Genomic DNA, 19,512 nt, shown 5'->3' with positions numbered 1-19,512 from the left:
ACACGCGCCTCCCTTTCTGATGTCATTTCAGAAAAGATTTCACCTCTCATTAGGCTTCCCTATCAAGGACCTGATTCTGATTCTGCACCTCCTTCAGCAGAAAGGGTGCGTTTGCAGACACCAGCCTTGCCTCAAGCTTTTCAGCTCATTACAAGTTGATTCACAGATGCAGTAAAGCGACTTTATGTATTTTTTATTAAGTCACAGATTTATTGGAAACGTTTCCCTCCTCCAGTTGTCATTCCTGAAGACACAAAGCGACAGACTCTTGGAAACTCTAAGAGGGCTCTAATCGGGGATCTTTCTAAAGGACCATTGGGCTGGAGAGGTGGAAAAGCCTTATGAGCATGTAGGAATTCTACTTCTCGGTATATTTCCTAAAGAGCCAAATAGAAGCGCTTTACAAAAGATTTCATTTGGAAAGTAGTCATTAAGGCTGTGTTTATGAGAATAAGAAAAAAAAACCAAACAACTCACAAAAGGTGGGCAGTCGACTTAGTGATGCTCTCTCTTTATGCCGGAATGTTACTAGTCATTTGAAATGCTTTTGACGGGGAGAAACATTCACACCTTAAATCGACTTTGAAGATGAAAAGAGGAGACTACAAAATACATAAAATACAGCTATTCTTTAAAGTCACATAAAAACCCATGTTTGTATGAGGGGAAGCTTATAAGACTGTGTAACAAGGTGCTAATAGTGTTCATCTGTGGGTGGCAGGAGTAGAAGCGTGTGCATTTTTCTTTTTAATTCCGCACATATTCCATTTTTCCTACAATGACTATGATTTGCTTTGATGTCTATAAATGCGTTTAAAATGACATTTGTATTTAATGACTTCTGTTTCTGAGGTCTGCGTGAACAACTCATAAGCCAACACAGATAACCTAATGAGCACCAGGAAAGCATTCTAAGACCGTAACAGACAACCCCAGAGTGTATGCAAGAACTGTGGACTCCAGAGTTCCCTACTGTGTTCCAGCCTGAACCCGGAATCGTTTCCTTAGTTTCCAGCCTAGGAGAGTCAGTTTACTCTCAAAGTGCCCTGACTGCCTTCGCCAAACGGATGTCCACAGCAGCACTATTCACAATAGCCACAAGGTGGACATAACCTCGTATGGATAAACCCATACGAGGGAATTCGATTCGGCCATAAAAAGGGATGAGGTAGTGATACATGCCGCAAAGGGACAAACTTCGAAAATATTATGTTGAGTGAAAAAAGCCAGACAAGGGTGCCTGGGTGGCTCAGTGGGTTAAAGCCTCTGCCTTTGGCTCAGGTCATGATCTCAGGGTCCTGGGATCGAGTCCCGCATCGGGCTCTCTGCTCGGTGGGGAGCCTGCTTCCCCGCCTCTCTCTCTGCCTGTCTCTCTGCCTACTTGTGATCTCTGTCTGTCAAATAAATAAATAAAATCTTAAAAAAAAATAATAAAGCCAGACAAGGAAGGTCACTACTGCATCATTTCATCTACGTGAAGTTCCCAGGATAGAAGAAAAACAGAAAAACACAGCCACAGAAAATTGATTCATGGTTGCCAGGAGATGGAGGGCAGGGAAATTGCAACCAACCGCTAACAAGTAGGTATGAGCACACCTCATTTTAGTGGGCCTCCCAGATGTGGTTGTTGTTGTTGTTGTTTTTACAAATTAACAGTTTGTAGCAACCCTATGTAGAGCAAGACTACTTTTTGCCACCAGCATTCACTCACCTGGTGTCTCTGTGTCACATTTTTTCAAACATTTTCATTATCAGTATATTTGTTCTGGTGATCTGTGATCTTTGAGGTTACTACTGGAGTTGTTCTGGTGTGCCACAAAGCGCACCCATATAGGATGGCAAACGTAATTGCTAATTGTGTGTGTGCTCACTGTTCCACCAACAACTGTTACCCCATCTCTCGCCCTCTCCTCGGACCTCCCCATTCCCTGAGACACAACAATGTTGACATCAGGCCAGTTAATAACCCTACAGTGGCCTCTAAGTGCTCAAGTAAAAGGAAGAGTTGTATGTCTCATCACTTTAAATCTGATGCTAGAAATGATTAAGCTTAGTGAGGAAGGCACATCAAAAGTCAAAAGAGGCCAAAAGCTTGGCCTCTTGAGCCAACCCTTAGCCAAGTGGCGGATGCAAAGGAAGAGATTTTGAAGGAAATGACAGGCGCACTCCGGGGAACACACGAACGATAAAGAAAGAAAACAGCCTTCTTGCTGATCTGGAGAAAGCGTGTGTGGTCTGGATGGAAGATCAAACCCGGCACAACACTCTCTGAAGCCGAAGCCGAGCCCAGAGCAAGACCCTGACTCCCTTCCACTCTCTGAAGCTGAGAGAGGTGAGGGGCTGCAGAAGGAGCGTCTGAAGGTAGCCGAGGTGGTTCACGAGGTTTAAGGAAAGACGCCGTCGCCATAACACAGAAGCGGGAGGGGCGGCAGCAGGTGTAGAAGTTGCACCGAGTTCTCCAGAAGCTCCAGCTGTGATCATCCATGAAGGCGGCTACACTCAACATGATTTTCAGCGTCAATGTAAGAGCCTCCTATCCGAGGAAGACGCCATGGAGGACTTTGGTAGCTAGCGAGGAGAAGTCAGTGCCTGGCTTCCAAGCTGCGAAACACGGACTGACTCTCTTGTGAGAGGCTGATGCAGCAGGGGCCTCGGAGCAGAAGCCACTGCCCGTTCTGCAAACCCTCGGGCCCTGAAGCACGATGCTGCGTCTGCTCCACCCGCGCTCTGTAAATGGAACAGCAAAGCCTGGACGACAGCACCTCTGTTCACAACAAGACTGCCTGAATATTTCAAGCCAGCTGTTGAGACCTGCTGCTCAGAAAAAAAGAGATGCCTTTCAGAGTATCACTGCTCATTGGCAGTGCACCCGGGCGTCCGAGAGCCCTGATGGCGTGGAGATGTACAAGATCAATGTTGTTTTCATGTTTGCTAACACAACATCCATTCTGCAGCCCGTGGACCAAGCAATCATTTCAACTTTCAAGTCTTATTATTTAAGAAAGCCATTTTATTGGGCACCTGGGTAGCTCAGTCAGTTGAGCATCTAAAGTCTCGACCTTGGCTCAGGTCTTGATCTCAGGGTCATGAGTTCAAGCCCCATGCTGGGCTCCACGCTGGGCAAGGAGCATCTTAGAAAGAAAGAAAGAAACAAACAAACAAACAAACAAAGAAAAGGAAAGGAGGAAAGAAAGAAGGAAAGAAAATGCATTTTCTAGGGCTATCGCTGTCATAGACAGTGATTCCTCTGATAGATCTAGGAAAAATAAATCAAAAATCTTCTGGGAGGAATTCACCATTCTAGATGCCATTAAGAACATTTGTGATTTGTGGAAAGAGGTCAAAATATCAACGTAAATGGGAGTTTGGAAAAAGCTGATTCTAATCTTCGTGGAGGACTTGGACGGGTTCAGTGGAGGAAGTAGCTGCACATGGGGTGGGAACAGCAAGAGAACGAGAACTAGACACAGAGCCTGAAGACGGGACTGAATTTCTAGAAACTCATGATACAACTTAAAGAGATGAGGAGTTGCTTCTCAAGAAGAAAATGGTTTCTTGAGATGGAAACTGCTCCTGGTGAGGATGCTGGGAAGACTGTTGATACAACAAAGCATTCAGAATGTTCCACACACTCGGTTGATAAAGCAGCAGCAGGGCTTGAGAGGACAGACTCCAATTTTGAAAGAAGTTCTGCTATGGGTAAAACGCTATCAAACACCATCACTCGCTACCAAAGAATCATTCGTGAAAGGATGAGTCTATCGATGCAGCAAACTTCCTCACTGCCCCAGCCTCCCCAACCCTCAGCAACCACCAGCTTGACCAGTCAGCAGCCATCAGCATGGAGGTAAGACCCTCCACCAGCCAAAAGATGATGACTTGCTGAAAGCTCAGATGATGGTTAGCATATTCTAGCAACAAAGGATTTTTTTTATTTTTAATAGTGTTTTTTTAAAGATTTTATTTATTTTTTTGATAGGGAGATAGAACACAAGTAGTCAGAGAGGCAAGCAGAGGGAGAGAGAGAAACAGCCTCTCCGCGGAACAGGGAGCTCCATGTGGGGCTCGATCCTAGGACCCTGGGATCAATACCTGAGCCAAAGGCAGACACTTAACCCATTGAACTACCCAGGTGCCCCCATAAAGGAATTTTTTTAATTAAGATATGCACATTGCTCTTATAGATATAATGCTATAGCACCCTTAACAGACCACAGTGTAGTGTAATCATAACTTTTCGGTGCGCTGGGAAACCCAAAAAAATCATTCGACCCACTTTAGTGTGATATCCACTTCATTTCCGTGGTCTGGAACTGAACCCGCAGTATCTCCAAGGTGTGCCTGTACAAGGTATTTGTGTGTGCGTGTTTGTGATGATGGGAATGTTCTAGAATTAGATAAGGGCGATGGCTGTACAACAGTAAGCATATACCAAAAATCACCTCATTGCATACTGTAAAGTTGTTAATGTGGTAAATTTTATGTTATGTGAATTTTACCTCAATTTTTTAAAAAAAGCAAAAAAGTAAAAGCTGGGGTGGCTGTATCAGTATCAGAGAAATAATTTTCACTGCCAGGAAGAGTACCAGGCATGAATAGTAACTTTACAGAATGAAAAAAAGTCAAGTCACTAAGAAAATAACCATCCCCCAATGTGTATACGCTTAACAAAACAGCTTAAAGTACACGAAGCAAAAACTGACAGATCTGCAAGGAGAATTGGACAAATCCACAATGAGGATAGGAGCTAACAACACTCCTCTCTGTGTAATCAATAAAACAATTTGAGAGAAAATCAGCAAGGATGTAGAGGGTCTCGACAAAACCATCGACCAATTGGATCTAATTGATGGCTGGAGAACACTGGGCCTGTCAACAGCAAAACACACATTCTTCACAAGGACACATGTTACGTTCACCGAGCAGGAAGATATTCTGGGTCCTAAAATAAACCTTAAGCGTTTTAAAATAATTGAAACCATATAAAATGTGCTCATGGACCCTAAACGAATTAAACCAGAAAATAACCACAACACTTGGGAATTAAACAACATGGGTCTTAAGGATGTATGCATCAGAGGCGCCTGGGTGGCTCAGTGGGTTAAGCCTCTGCCTTCGGCTCAGGTCATGATCTCAGGGTCCTGGGATCGAGCCCCTCATTGGGCTCTCTGCTCAGCGGGGAGCCTGCTTCCTCCTCTCTCTCTCTGCCTGCCTCTCTGCCTACTTGTGATCTCTCTCTCTCTGTCAAATAAATAAATAAAATCTTTAATTAATTAATTAATTAAAGGATGTATGCATCCGAGAGTAAGAAACCAAAGAAATGAAAATATAACATCAAAACTTGAGGGATGCTATTAGAGTAGTCTTTCAAGGGGTATGTGTGGCAATAAATACTTAGAAAAGGAGAAAGGTCTCAAATTAACAACCTAAGCATCTAGCTCAAGAAAACAGGGGGAAAAAAAGAGCAAAAGAAACCCAGAGTAAGCAGAAGGGAATAATACTGAAAACAAAAACCAATCAAATTGAAAGCAGAAAAACAGAGAAAAATAAATGAAGCCCAAACCTGGTTTTCTGAAAAGACGAATAAAACTGATAAACCTCTAGCCAGACAGGCAAAGAATCAAAGAGCAAAAAAAAAAAAAATATTACCAACATCAGGGATAAAGCATCCCGCAGACACCAAAAGGATAGTAAAGGAATACCATGAACAAATCTAGGCACATAAATTCAGTTATTTAGATAAAATGTACCAATTCCTTAAAAACCACAAACTGGGCCGCCTAGTTGGCTCAGTTGGTTAGGGAACTGCCTTCGGCTCAGGTCATGATCCTGGAGTCCCAGGATCGCGTCCCACATCGGGCTCCCGGCTCCATGGGGAGTCTGCTTCTCCCTCTGCCCTTCTCCCCTCTCAGGCTCTCTCTCACTCTCTCTCTCTCAAATAAATAAATAAAATCTAAAATAATAATAATAATAAATAAAACAACAAACTACCAAAATTCACCAAAGAATACATTTTTTAAATGGAATTTGTAGTTTAAAAAAAAACTTCCATGTGCAAAAAATAGCAATAATAACCTCGAGGTCCAGATAGTTTTACTCCTGAATTCTACCACCATTCAACACATGATGAAATAACATCAGTTGTGCTTCCAATGCCTTCCAGAAAACAGAAGGGGAGGAGGGGGTGCTTCCCAACTCATTTCATGAGGCCATCGATACCCTGATACTGAAACTGAACAAAGATGGCGCAAGAAAGGAAACCACAGGCAACATCCTTCATGAACACAGACTCAAGATTGCTCAGCAAAATATTAATAGATCAAATCTAGCAACATATGAAAAGAATAATTTTGCCTTTAGGGTTTACCACAAAGCACTGCTCCTCCAAGCCAGATAAAAGTAAAAATAAAAATGTGGCATCTAAACTTGCTCTGCCTCTTGGGGCGCCTAGGTGGCTCAGTTAGTTGAGTGTCCGACTCTTGGTTTCCGCTCAGGTCATGATCTCACGGTCGGTCGTGAGATCAAGTGTTACATGGGGCCCTGCACTGGGCATGGAGGCAGCTTGGGATTCTCTCTCTCTCCCTCTCCCTGGGTGCCTCTCCCCCCACCCCTTTCTCTCTCTCATTCTCTGTCTCTCTTAAATAAACAAACAAATAAATAAAATCTTTTAAAAAATAAAATAAAATAAAATAATCTTGCTCTGCCTCCCAATAAAAACAAGGTCCCTGAATGTCCCACTTGACGGATGAGTTCTTTTTTATATCTATTTGTCTCATTGCTTGAGTCCAAGCTACCCTCTCCCTCTGCCCTGCCCCCCAAACACTCGCACCTGCAGACACATGCTGTCTCTCTAAAATAAATAATTTTTTAAAGATTTTATTTATTTATTTGACAGACAGAGAGATCACAAGTAGGCAGAGAGGCAGGCAGAGAGAGAGAGACGAGGAAGCAGGCTCCCTGACGAGGCAGAGAGCCTGACGCGGGACTCGATCCCAGGACCCTGAGATCATGATCTGAGCCGAAGGCAGAAGCTTAACCCACTGAGCCACCCAGGTGCCCCTAAAATAAATAAATTTTTTTAAAAAATTAAACATAGGCAGTACCTCTCTGTCTGCCTCTCTGCCTACTTGTGATCTCTGTCTGTCAAATAAATAAAATCTTTAAAAAAAAATTAAACATAGAATTACCATATGACCCAGCAAATCCATTCCTAGATATAGACCCAAAAAGAATTCAAAGCAGGGACTCAGATACTTGTATATCAATGCCCATAAGCATCATTGTTTGCCATAGTCAAAAGGTGGAAATGACTTAAGAGTCTATCAACAGATGACTGGATAAACAAAATGTGATCTCTGTGTACCATGGAATATTAGACAACCATAAAAAAGGAATGAAGCTCTGACACCTGCTACAACGTGGATGAACCTTCCTCCAATAGTCAAATTCATGCACACAGGAAATGGAGGTTACCATGCAGCTGGGGAGAGTTATTGTTTCATTGGTACAGAATTTCTATCTGGGATGATGAATAGGTTCTGCAGATAGATAGTGATGATAGTTGTACAAGATTGTGAATGTATTTCATGCTACCTGAGTTGCACACTTTAAAATGGTTCTAATGGTAGATATTATGTGATATCTATTTTACCACCATAAAAAAAAAGGATTTTTTTTTAAAAGGCTGCCTTACGAGGTGGGGCTCACCCCAAAGCACCATGCCAAAGCTAGACACTAGCCAAGAGGTAACCCTAGCCAACCTCTTAAGGGTCCTCCTACCTTTAAAAGATATGATTTTCAAGCCATTGGATACCATGGTTCTTTCTACCACATAAGCTTAAGAGAAGTTCAGGAGGTACAAGGCCCAACCAACCCCAGAACTGTTAACCAACTTAAGAGTTGTGATGAGCACATGGTTTAAAGACTAAAGCCTGCCGGGCTGATGGGAAGTGAGTCATCTATGGGTGAATTCAAAGAACCAGGCCTAGTATCAGAGTCTTGTTCACTTATGTCACCTGCAGCCCCGCAGGTGTGCCATTATCCCTTCGAAGGCTTCTATGGGTTTCTTCTTCTCACACCTTGCTCTCACGCACTGGGAGCTCAGTTAGAGTCACTGAATGAATGAATGATACACCCAACCATGGCACCCCCACCCAAAGGCTGAGATGCCCTAACCTCCCCATGCCAACCTACTGGGGCGAATGCTGTAAGCATCTGCCATGTGCCAAGCGCCCTGCTCAGCTCCTTAATCCACAATTCCATGTAATCAGCATAACAATCCTACGTAACATGATCCTAATTTTATAAGCAAGGAAACTGAAGCTGAGAAAGGAGAGCTCATTTGCCCAAGGTTACTTAGCTAGGACTAGCTAAGTAACTTGAACTCAGACCGGAATCCAAGCAATCTTATTGGCAGATCCCAAGCTCACCTAATCACTAGGTTATACTGCTTTAAGCATCCACGAAAATTTCTAGAGACTCAATTAAGTTATTATTTCTGAGTCTTCATCTCAATTTTCCACTGGTCCCGGGAAACTGAGGGCATGCATCTTTGGAACGCAACCACTGCTTTAATCAACGGCTGCCTAGTAACCCCCGGGGCAGGGGTGGCATATTCTGTCTTTTTTTTTTTTTTTAAGATTTTATTTATTTATTTGAGAGAGAGAGAGAGAGAGAGAGATCACAAGTAGGCAGAGAGGCAGGCAGAGAGGAGGGCGAAGCAGCTTCCCCGCTGAGCAGAGAGCCCCATGCGGGGCTCGATCCCAGGACCCTGAGATCATGACCCGAGCTGAAGGCAGAGGCTTAACCCACTGAGCCACCCAGGTGCCCCATATTCCCAGTCTTCATCAAGAACAGAATTTCTATTTCAGCAAAACAGAGAAATCACCTCAATGGCCAAAGGCAGCAACTGTCCAGCTGAAATACACAGCGAGCCACCTCCGTAATTTAAAATTTTCTAGTAGCCTCGGGAAAGAAAGAGTAGTAAGATACAGGTAAAATTAATTTGAACAGATTTCATTAACCCAATCTGTCTGAAATAACATCATGGCCACATGCTGTCAATATAAAACATGATTAATGAGATATTTTCTATTCTCTTCTTCATACTAAGAGTTCAGAACCTGGTGTGGATTTGATACCAACAGCACATTTCAGTCAGAAGTCACCACGTTTCCATTGCTCAGTAGCCAAGGTGGCAACTGGCTGGACATCCTTGAGTCTGTTTCCCTCTCTTTGTCATCCTTCCTTGTGTCTGTGGACACCCTGCTTGGTCTCCACTGGTTCCGCATTTCTCCCCAATAGCTTGCATCTATAAAAGCCTGTCCACGAAATGAAAGTATCTGAGTGACAGAGTATGCCACCATGATGGTTCTCGCTGAACCAAGAGCCACCACCTCCAACCGCCTCACCATGATCACCTGTATGTCCCCTTTACCTTCTATCCGCTCTCGTCTTCCTTTCTTCCCTTCCAGGTCATGCCCCCTTTGGGGAGCCCAAAGTAGAACAGGAAACCTCTTTCTGGATCTGAGTCTGCCTTAGCCTCCAGTTTGGGACAAATCAGTGACTCTAAACCTCAGTAAATTCACTTGAAAAGCAGGAAGAACCACGGCTGCAGTCACTGCCCACTGGAGGGATGTTGCAAAGGTCATAGAAATCCTGCTGACAATGATTCTCTGCTTTGACTTTCTCCTCCCCATCCCTCGGCTTCTCCATCCTCCGTCCCAGCTGCCATGTGTCCCTTGTCTTCCTCGGCTCCTGAACACCTCCCCATTCCCCAGCTCCAGAGCGGCACTCTGGGGGCGGGGACGAACAGCCAGGTCCCAACTGTAGGAGCCCAGTGGGTGGGAGCCCAGAAAATGACTGATTCTCTGGGGGAGGAGAAAGACTCCCCAATTTTCTGCCCATTAGAAGAAGAAGGATAACATGCTCCGGAGCAGAATCCACTCCAAAACCCAAAGGGGAGAGTGAACCCTTCAGAAACAACTTTCACCACTGACTCAGTCGTGAGACCACCCCCCAGCCATATCTTTATGAGAACAAGGCGGAAGGGCGAGGCTAGGTCTTCACAGGCTGGCCACTTGGTGTGGAAAACCAAGTCCTCTTGTGTCCACAAGTCCCCAGATCCTTCCCAACTAGAAACAGAAAGATGAGATTCTAACCCGAGGCAACTGCCTCTTTAACCCTGAGCTCTCAGTCATCAAAACATAGGCAGGGGTGCCTGGGTGGCTCAGTGGGTTGGAGCCTCTGTCTTCGGCTCAGGTCATGATCCCAGGGTCCTGGGATCGAGCCCCACGTCAGGCTCTCCGCTCAGAGGGATTCTGCTTCCCCCCCTCTCTCTGCCTGCCTGTCAGCCTACTTGTGATCTCTGTCAAGTAAATAAATAAAATCTTAAAAAAAAAAAAAAAAAAACACATAGGCAACCAAAGAATAAAATAAAGCATAAAGCCAGGGGCACCCGGGTGTCTCAGTCAATTAAGCATCCGGTTTCAGCTCAGGTCCTGATCTCACGGGTTGTGGGATTGAGCCCTGCATCAGGCTCCACACTCAGTGGGGAGTCTGCTTGAGATTCTCTCTCCCTCTTCCTCTGCCCTTCTGCTCTCTCTCTCTGTCTCTCTCTCCCCTTTCTCTCTCTCAAATAAGTGGATTAAAAATTTTTTTAGTAAATAAAAATAAGTAGATAATTTTTTTAAGATTTTATTTATTTATTTGACAGAGAGAGAGATCACAAGTAGGCAGAGAGGCAGGAAGAAATAGAGGGGGAGGCAGCTCCCCGCTGAGCAGAGAGCCCCACGCGGGGCTTGATCCCAGGACCCTGAGATCATGACCCGAGCCGAAGGTAGAGCCTTAACCCACTGAGCCACCCAGGCACCCCAGATAAATCTTTTTCAAAAAAGCATAAACTCATACTGAAGATAGGGGAAAACAGGCCCTTTTCACATGCCTGGTGAACAATAATGTGGCAAAACCTATCATAAGTCCAGAGACTTTGCATATCCTTGAATACAGCAATTCCCCTGGAACTGAAGGACTGATACAAACCGCAAGGATGTCTACTACGGTATTATTTATAATAATGGGAAGTTATAACATACACATCTGACAGCAGGATCTATTAAATCGTGCTACATCCATGTATTATCCCACAGCCACTAAAATATTTAATAATATGAGACAATGTTCCTGACATATGAAGTGCATTGTGTAGCTCCAGCCTTCCTCGGAGCTGTAGGTTCAAATACCTAGCTGTCTGCCTGACCCATGGAACATGTACAGATAGGACTTGACTGTCAAGCCCAACCTATTCCACCTCTACTCCCCACATTTCAAATCAAGGCACCACCATTCACTCCGTTCTTAAGCCAAACACCCAGGCATAATCCTCCATCCTTTATTTTCCCCATATCTGATTCACGGGCACCTCCGTGCACCTGACCTTCTGGATCCAGCCACCTGCCCCATCCCCCCAACCAGCATAACCATCCAAAGCACAGTCACTCTTGGCTTTGGTTTCCACATTAACCTCCCAAATTGTCTCCCTGCTCCCATTCTTACCCCCTACAGTCTATTTTCCCAGCAGCAGTCTGAAAGATCTTTTAAAAACATAACTCAGGGGCGCCTGGGTGGCTCAGTGGGTTAAGCCTCTGCCTTTGGCTCGGGTCATGATCCCAGGGTCCTAGGATCCAGCCCGCATTGGGCTCTCTGCTCAGCGGGGAGCCTGCTTCCCCCTCTCTCTCTGCCTGCATCTCTGCCTACTTGTGATCTCTCTCTCTCTCTCTCTGTCAAATAAATAAATAAATAAATAAAATCTTAAAAAAAAAAAAAACACCAAAAAACATAAATCAGTCACCTCCCCGTTCACACTTAGAACAAAATCCAAGTATCTTATCAAAGCCCTTTATGATCAAGGGCCCTGCTTCTGTCTCCCATGGTGCCCTCACCCCTTCCCTGCCCACCCACTCCACTCCAACCACAGTGGTCTCCTTGCTGTTCTATTAACATTCCAAGCACGTTCCCACCCAAGAAATTTGCATCCGTTGTTCCCTCTTCCTGGTGCATTTCCCAGATAGGTCTCAGCTTGCTTCCTCAAGTCAGTAAAACCTCCTTGAGGGGGCCCTTTGCAGATGATGCCATGACCCTCCCTCTTTCCCATGCTATTTTGGTTTTATTTTGGGTTTGGGGGGGAGGTTTTCCCATAGCAACGCTACCTTGTTACATTAGATTGTTCACTGGCCCCTCTGAACCACACCTCCTGGAATACATACCCTTAGATAGTAATTTCTACAGACTCTGGGCTTACCCACTTAACCTGCTTTGGCAAACGGGACACCGGCCAAGGTCACGGAAGCAGAGGCCTGAGGGGGTGCTGCGCAACAGGGTGTATTGTCTTGGAACGCTGCTGCTTCTACCAGGGGAGAAATCTGCCTGTCCTGCTGGAAGGACCATGGAGAGGGAAACCAAGGTACCCCGACCAACCACTGGCCGTGTGAGCAAGGTCGTCCTGGACCATCCAGCACAGCTGAGCCGCCCAATGATGGCAACCACATGATGACCCAGGCAAGATCCGCAGAACTAGACCATCCACCCTACAGATCAGAGATCAGCAAGCTGTGTATCGCCCATGGGCCAAATCTGACCCACCACCTGTTCTTGTAAGGCCCCAAATCTCGGTATAGTTTTAAATTTTAAAATGTGAAAAAAAATATATATATATATAATAATGTCTCTAGGACATGTGAAAATTATTTCAAGTTGGGATTTGAGGGTCCGTAGATGACACTGCACAGGGAAACCTTCATTTGTGGATATAGTTCATCCATGGCTACTACACGGGACAACAGCAAGGCTGAGTGGCTGGGATGGGCAGTGGGTGTGCGTCACCCACAAAGCCTAAACTATTTACTCTCTGTCCCTTTACAAAAAAGGTTGTCAGCCCCTGCTTGCAGGCTGCCATCGGACTAAACTTTAAACAAATTTTTATCGTATTCACTCCGAAACCTTTGAAGATTTCTACCTCCTTCCTCAAAGGAGTGAAACTTTGTCAGTCTGACTCCTTTGTCCTTAGTCAGATCTCAAGAGTTTGTGACCTAAATTCATTTCCTTTGACACTCTATCAGGGACTCTCCATTCTGGACCAACTGGTCTCCCTGCAACCCCATGAAGGCATGAACTGGCATGAAGCACCTTCAGCTTGTCGTCTTGCTGCGCGGGCTCTCCCAACCTACCGTGATCTAAGCCTTCCCCCATCCTTCTCTCCGTTCAGGGTCCCCAGCTCCCCAACCAAGAAAGCTACCCTAACTGCTCTGCCAAATGTTTCCCTGGGTGTATTCTACGGAACATCAGTCCCAAGGGACATCCTTGGAAAAAGGACCCAACCCTCTCTTGGAGTCACCATGCCCATAGTGGGTACAGTAAAGACTCTGAGAAGTCTGTTTCCCTTTGTTTAACGCAACCTTTCTCAGGCGTTAGGACCCAAGGAATTCATCTTGTCTTCAGAGCACTGGTTGACCACCAGCATCTAGCACAGTGCCTAGATCACTAGTATTTGCTAGAAGAATAGAAAATACTACCAGCTCACAGAACTAAGGTTGCACAGGACATACTTCGGAAATGCTGCTCAAACTCTTCCTTCTCTCCCTCTGATCTGAGCTGTTCCCTTCCATGTCATCTAGCCCACACCACATAATGCTAATCATATCATCATCATAACTATCATTTATTCAACCCCTGCGGGCTGTGCCAGAGATAGCACTAGACCCTTGAAAATGGCCTTTCAGTCCTCATAACCACTGAAGGAGGTAATGTTATTCTTTCTTTGCCATTTTGCCCAAAATTAAACCATGGGTCAGAAAATTTAAGTCACTAGCCCAAGATGAAGTTAAGCAGAAAAGTTACAATTTAAAACTGTATTGGTCTGACTCCAAAGCTCACGGCCTTTCTTCTCTGCCAGAATACCTCCTGATAACATGCCACGGCCAGTCCTGTTGGCTGTCCACCCAATATCCCTTCTTGCTTTCTTGCAAGCAGAACCTTGACTGCGTATGGAGCGACAACAGGTGAGCCGAGGCAATGGACCACGACCCATCTAAACCACTCACGATGCTGTTTCAGTTTCCCCACCTCACGGCATCGCAGCTGGGACTACCCATCCGACCAAGTTTTGGCCAATAAGACATACTTAAACATCATCTGAGGGGCGCCTGGGTGGCTCAGTGAGTTAAGCCTCCACCTTCGGCTCAGGTCATGATCTCAGGGTCCTGGGATCGAGCCCCGCATCGGGCTCTCTGCTCAGTGGGGAGCCTGCTTCCCCTTCCTCTCTGCCTGCCTCTCTGCCTACTTGTGATCTCTCTCTCTCTCTCTGTCAAATAAATAATTAAAATCTTAAAAAAAAATCATCTGTGGGTTAGGTAGCAAGAGGTATTCTGGGGAAGCAAAAAAAAAAAAAAAGACATGAACCCTTTATATCTGCACACTCCTCACCTGGCCCCCCCATCCCTGCCTTGAACCTGGGTGTGATGGCTGAAGCTTGCAACCATTAGAAAGAGGCCACTGACAGCTCAAAGAGATGACAGCCCCGACGTTACTATCTTACTTGAGCCAACTCAAGCAGCCATATCCCTCCACACTTGATGCTACACAAGGAAAAGAAGCCACTGTTCCCTCGAACACATGGTTGAATTTTCCATTTCATGCAGTTTGAAAATATTCTTCACAGACCCACATGCTGCCCTCCCGTATCCTTTGCTGTTTGGACTTGATCATTATTTCACACCTATACTGTGAGCCTTGTCTCCCTAATCATGCAGGACGCTTCTGGAAGGCTCAGTCCACGCTGTATATTTTTGTTATCATGGGGTCATAGGCATGCTACCAAATTTTGCTTATTATCACGGTTTTCGGGGACGTTCCATGTACTGCTTACTTCAGTGTTTGTGAGCAGGGAGTTCTCACCATCAAACTGCAGAAATATCTCCTAATCGGTGGGTATTCCTCAGAGTGTCAATGTGAAAACATGCATCGAAATACTTGGACTGTTTCTTAAATGCAGATTCCTGGGCCTTCCCTCTCCCCCCGCCCCCGACCCCCAGTCCCACCTGAATTAGAACCTCTGGGGTTAGAGGCTGAGAATGCACATTTTTAATACGTTCCCTTGGGTGGTTTTGATATACAAAATGTGATACACATTTTGATATACAGAAAAGTTTGGTTGATAAAGAGCCTTAGTCCAAAACCTAGGTGAGGTTTGGCAGGATTTGGCTGTACCGGGAGTCACCAGCGCTTCCTCAGTGGCACCCCCACCCCTTGCCCCAGGGGCCGGAGAAGCATAGAGCTGCCATGACTGCTGGAGACCCTTCCCTGCTGCACAGTATGTGTAAAGTGGTTGTGGGCATGCTCTTTGGCATCCTGGGACCAGGAAACTGACAACCAGATGCGCTCCAAGTATTTGCAACCTCTTGCAACTCCATCCCCCGGTTTTCAAAGAAAACCACGGTGCAGGAAAGAAGCCACAGAGACCAGGGTCCACTGTGACCATCACCATCATTCCAGGAGCTATCAGAGGATGGCCCATGTTGAGAAGAGTTGAAAACTAAACCAGAGGAACTTACACAGGGATACATGAATAAGCACTTGGGACTCCTGACTCAAAGGACCAGAAGAGGACTCAGGTGGCCCTTTTGGATTACTTATTTATTTACTGCCTGCCGTTCTGTGAGTTCACTGCTCACACAGAGACAGAAGGCTGGGCCAGGGCATCCCACACTTTTTCTTCCAGCAACAAAGTCCTAGCCTAGACTATTCTCCCAAAACTCCAAGAAAGCAAGTACCTAGTCTCCCAACAGAGTCCTCACTCCTCTGATACCTCTTGACACTTATTTTATTTCATTTCTGAGGATCATTTTCCCAGATGACAGGTGCACACAGACATGTATTCTAGGGGACCAAACAGCATCTCTCTCTCTCTCTCTCTCTCTCTCTCCTTTCAAATTGATGACCTTCCAAGCAGCCAAAGTTAAAATCATGGAAGGGGGGTTAAAAAACAACTTTAAAGTGAATCAGAGAGTGGAACTTATCCAGGCAGGAACCGGGGCACCGGGCTCAAAGATTCAGCAGGGACCGAAGAGTTCAGGCCTTGGAAATTCCTGGAGTGGAAACAGAGGGAACCTCCCAGCACCACACATGCCCACTTCACCAGAGGGAGAACCAGAACCCCTTTCCTATGCTCCCTGCCTGCACAGCCACTACCCACCCTCAGCAAATGCCAGCTAATGGGAGTTCCCAAATTTAATCAAGCCATGTGTACAGCTGTTTTGAGGGAGAAGTGAGTGGAACCCTTCAGATGTTTCCAACAACGTGGATGCCCAGTGACTACGTGCACACCAGACATTTTCTAAAGCTCCTGAAACCTTCCTCCTTTGACCAAACTGCCTTGGGAAGAATTAATTCCTGCCATCTTCTTTCTGAGTAACTTTGCGTCCAATCCCATCCCCCAAAACTGCTTCAAACTCGCCCTCAAGTTCTGTTGGAGACAATGTTACAACTCGCCAGAGATGACTCCTCCTCCGACCCCTTTCCCCGCGGTCCCACCACGGATTCAAGAGTATTTTCCCACACCGCTTGCGTGTGCCGATCCAGGCATATTTTCTCTTATCTTTTTACACGTTTCAGGCCTGCAACAGCTCCCTGCATCAAACGGTTTGACTGGAAACTCAATGGGGATTTTTTTTTCCTCTTTACCCCCTGACATGGATACCACTGAACTAAAACAAAAACAAGAGAACAAAAACAAAATCCAAGGGGCAAAAGCGGGCCAGGGAAGGAGGCTGAGCGCCGAAGAGGTCTGTATTTATAGGCAGCCCCATTCTGCGAGCAAAAACCACCTTTGACCACCTGCAGAATGCGCAAGGTCACGTGGGTTCTCTGCAGCGCCTTAATGCCTTACCCAGCACACAAGCCCCCGTGGCATATAAACAAACCCACAAGCGGAAAAAAGAGAGAACTCACTCCTCGGAGGGGAAGCGAATGATAATAACAGCCGCAAGAATAATAATACATAAGGAATCACAATTACTACTACTACTACCACCACCCAGCCAAGCGTAGACGACAGCGGTACAGTAAAGGGACACCCAGGGCAGGCTTTGCAAAGAAGATAAATCACAGAAAACCAAATCGTGCCCACCTTGATACCCTCCCACACCCCCCGCCCCCCAACAAACAGAATCAAAGGAAAGGGGGGTGGTGGGGAGCAAGGAGAGGGAAGGAAAGATTGTTTCCCCCCCCCCCCAACAGGCAACACCTACCTCCAGGGTCCGGATCTCTTTTTGTGTGAGGTCGTTGGAGGTGGCACATTTGGTCCTAAGCCCTTCCAGGTTGGAGATGCTCAGGTCTATCATGTTTTGGACCAACTCGCACTGCTGTAAGGCTTTTTGCAAACTCAGAGGCTGCTGCTCCTCGCTTTTCGTCATGTTTTCCTCATCCATCGCTTGCTCGGCAAGCCCCCTTCCCCTCCTCCTCCTCCCAGAGAGAAAAAAGGGGGGGGGGCGTAGAGGTAGTCTACCCCCTACGCTCTCCAACCACTGCGACTTCTCAACAATGTCTCATGAAGAAGAAACCCAACATCTCACACAGGGTTGAGGGGGTGGGGTGGGAGGAGGGGACAAGAGCCAAAATTTATTATTTTATTTTGGGGTATCAAGCAGACTCCATTCGAATGTCTCCTCTTTTTGAGTCTCTGGTCCCTGAAAAGGAGAGATGCTGTTTCTCCGAAGCAAACCAGGTGATGTGATGCTGTCTGTACACTTAGGGAGGAGGAGGAGGAGGGGGAGGAGGAGGAGGAAAAAGAGGAGGAGGAGGGGGAGGGAGAGGAGAGGAGAGGAGGAGGCGATGGAAAACAGCGCTCACTCTTTACACACCGGCTCCGTGAAGGACAAATGTATATATTTTTGGCTGGCAGGCTTTTATGTCAAAAAAAATCTGCTTTGCCCCCCTCCCAATTGCAGTGACAGGGCATTGTCCACCGTTTGGAGTGCTTTAGCGCGTCCTCAAGATGCTGTCTGCATTGCTCCCGCGGCTGCGGCGGCGACTGCGGCTGGCTGCTGTCTCCTCCTCGCGCTGCTGCTGCTGCTGCCGCTGCTGCCGCTGCTGCTGCTGCTGCTGCTGCTGCCGCCGCCGGGCTCCGGGGGTGACGGCTGCTGCATTCGCTCCTGCCTCGCTCCACACCGACATCTTGCCTGTCAATCAAAGGGCGGGGGGGAGCGAGCGCCGGCGAGGGATGGAGAGCGAGCGAGGGACCTGCGGGGAGCGGGTTGGTGGAGCGGCGCCGTGCGCGCAGCCGCCCCGGCCCGGCGCGCCAGGGACCCGCCGGAGGAGGCGGCCGCGGCGCGCGCAGGCTCGCGCACCTGCCCGCGGAGGGGCCGGCCGCCGGCGCGGGCCGGGGCGAGGGGAGGGGAGGAGGGGAGAAGGGGAGCGGAGGGGGGCGGGATTCGCGGGGATGCGGAGCTCGCGTGGCGGAGTGCAATTACTACTGGGCGTGCGTGCGAGCCGGCGGGCGGGGGCGCGGGGGAGGCGCGCGCGGCGGGGGAGCCGGCGGGGAGTGTGCCCCGGCGCGGGGGCTGGGCCCGGGGGCGGAGGTGGGGGGAGGGGGTGGGGGGGTGGGGGCCACTACTACGGCACGCTCTCGCGAGACGAGGCCGGAGTGCTGCTCAGCAGGTGCGCTCCGGCTGGGAGCAGGTGTGCACCCAACTTTCGAACCCTTAGTGCGTGCTGGGGAAACGTCAGCGTGAACCTGGGCACGTCCTCTCTGGCTTTCTGACTCGGGGGTGTGTGTATGTGTGTGTGTGTAAAATGAAACAAACCAGATCATCTTCCGTGAGCCCTGCGTGTGTGCGTCTGTCTGTCTGCCTGTCTTTCTGTTCGTTTGTCCTTTCTTGTTACTGGAGAAAAATGAAACAAATCTGATAATCTTCCATGAGCTGTAGGCAGCTGCTTAGCAGGGTGCGTGCGTGTGCGTGTGTGTGTGTGTGTGTGTGTGTGTGTTCCTTTGTCCTATCTTGTTACTGGGGCAAAGTAAAACAAACCTGATCATCTTCCGTGAGCCCTAGGACGCTGCCCACCCCCGGAATTGGTACCCCGGCCTGCAGTTCCCCTGAGGGGTGGCTTTTCCATTTGGAGAGGGAAAGGGGCTTTGCCTTAATCTGACTGTTATGCCCTAGGTGTCCTGCACTATCTGATCTACCTAAAGGACCTTACGCCAGCAAACTGTGGCCCCAGAGCTAAGAATGGTTTTTATATTTTTAAATGGTTGGGAAAAAAATCAAAAGATTTTGTGATGTGTGGGAATTATAAGAAATTTTAATTTCAGTGTCCATACACAAAGTTTTATTGGACCACTGCCACCCATTTTTCTATGTCTGTTTACTGCTGTGTTGTCACAGCAGAAGTGAGCAGTTGCAGCAGGCACTATATGACTTGTAAAGCCTAAAATATGCGTTATATGGCCCTTTCCAGAAAAGT

The 19,512-nt window shown here is 47.1% G+C and overlaps 1 protein-coding gene across 1 annotated transcript in view; it reads right to left on the bottom strand.

The window, feature by feature from the left end:
* KSR2 (kinase suppressor of ras 2) overlaps positions 1 to 17,480 on the bottom strand; it is a gene marked incomplete at both ends in the record, with an annotated part of 399,795 nt that extends 382,315 nt beyond the window's left edge. Inside the window, one exon of the mRNA XM_080821671.1 lies at positions 17,301 to 17,480. Within this exon, the coding sequence (XP_080677797.1) occupies positions 17,301 to 17,480 (180 nt within the window). The remainder of the gene's footprint in view (positions 1 to 17,300) is intronic.
* Positions 17,481 to 19,512: the final 2,032 nt, after the last annotated feature.

Source organism: Martes martes (assembly GCF_963455335.1).
Source record: "Martes martes genome assembly, chromosome: 13".
NCBI lineage: Eukaryota > Metazoa > Chordata > Mammalia > Carnivora > Mustelidae > Martes > Martes martes.
This window is presented reverse-complemented; position numbering and strand designations above follow the sequence as displayed.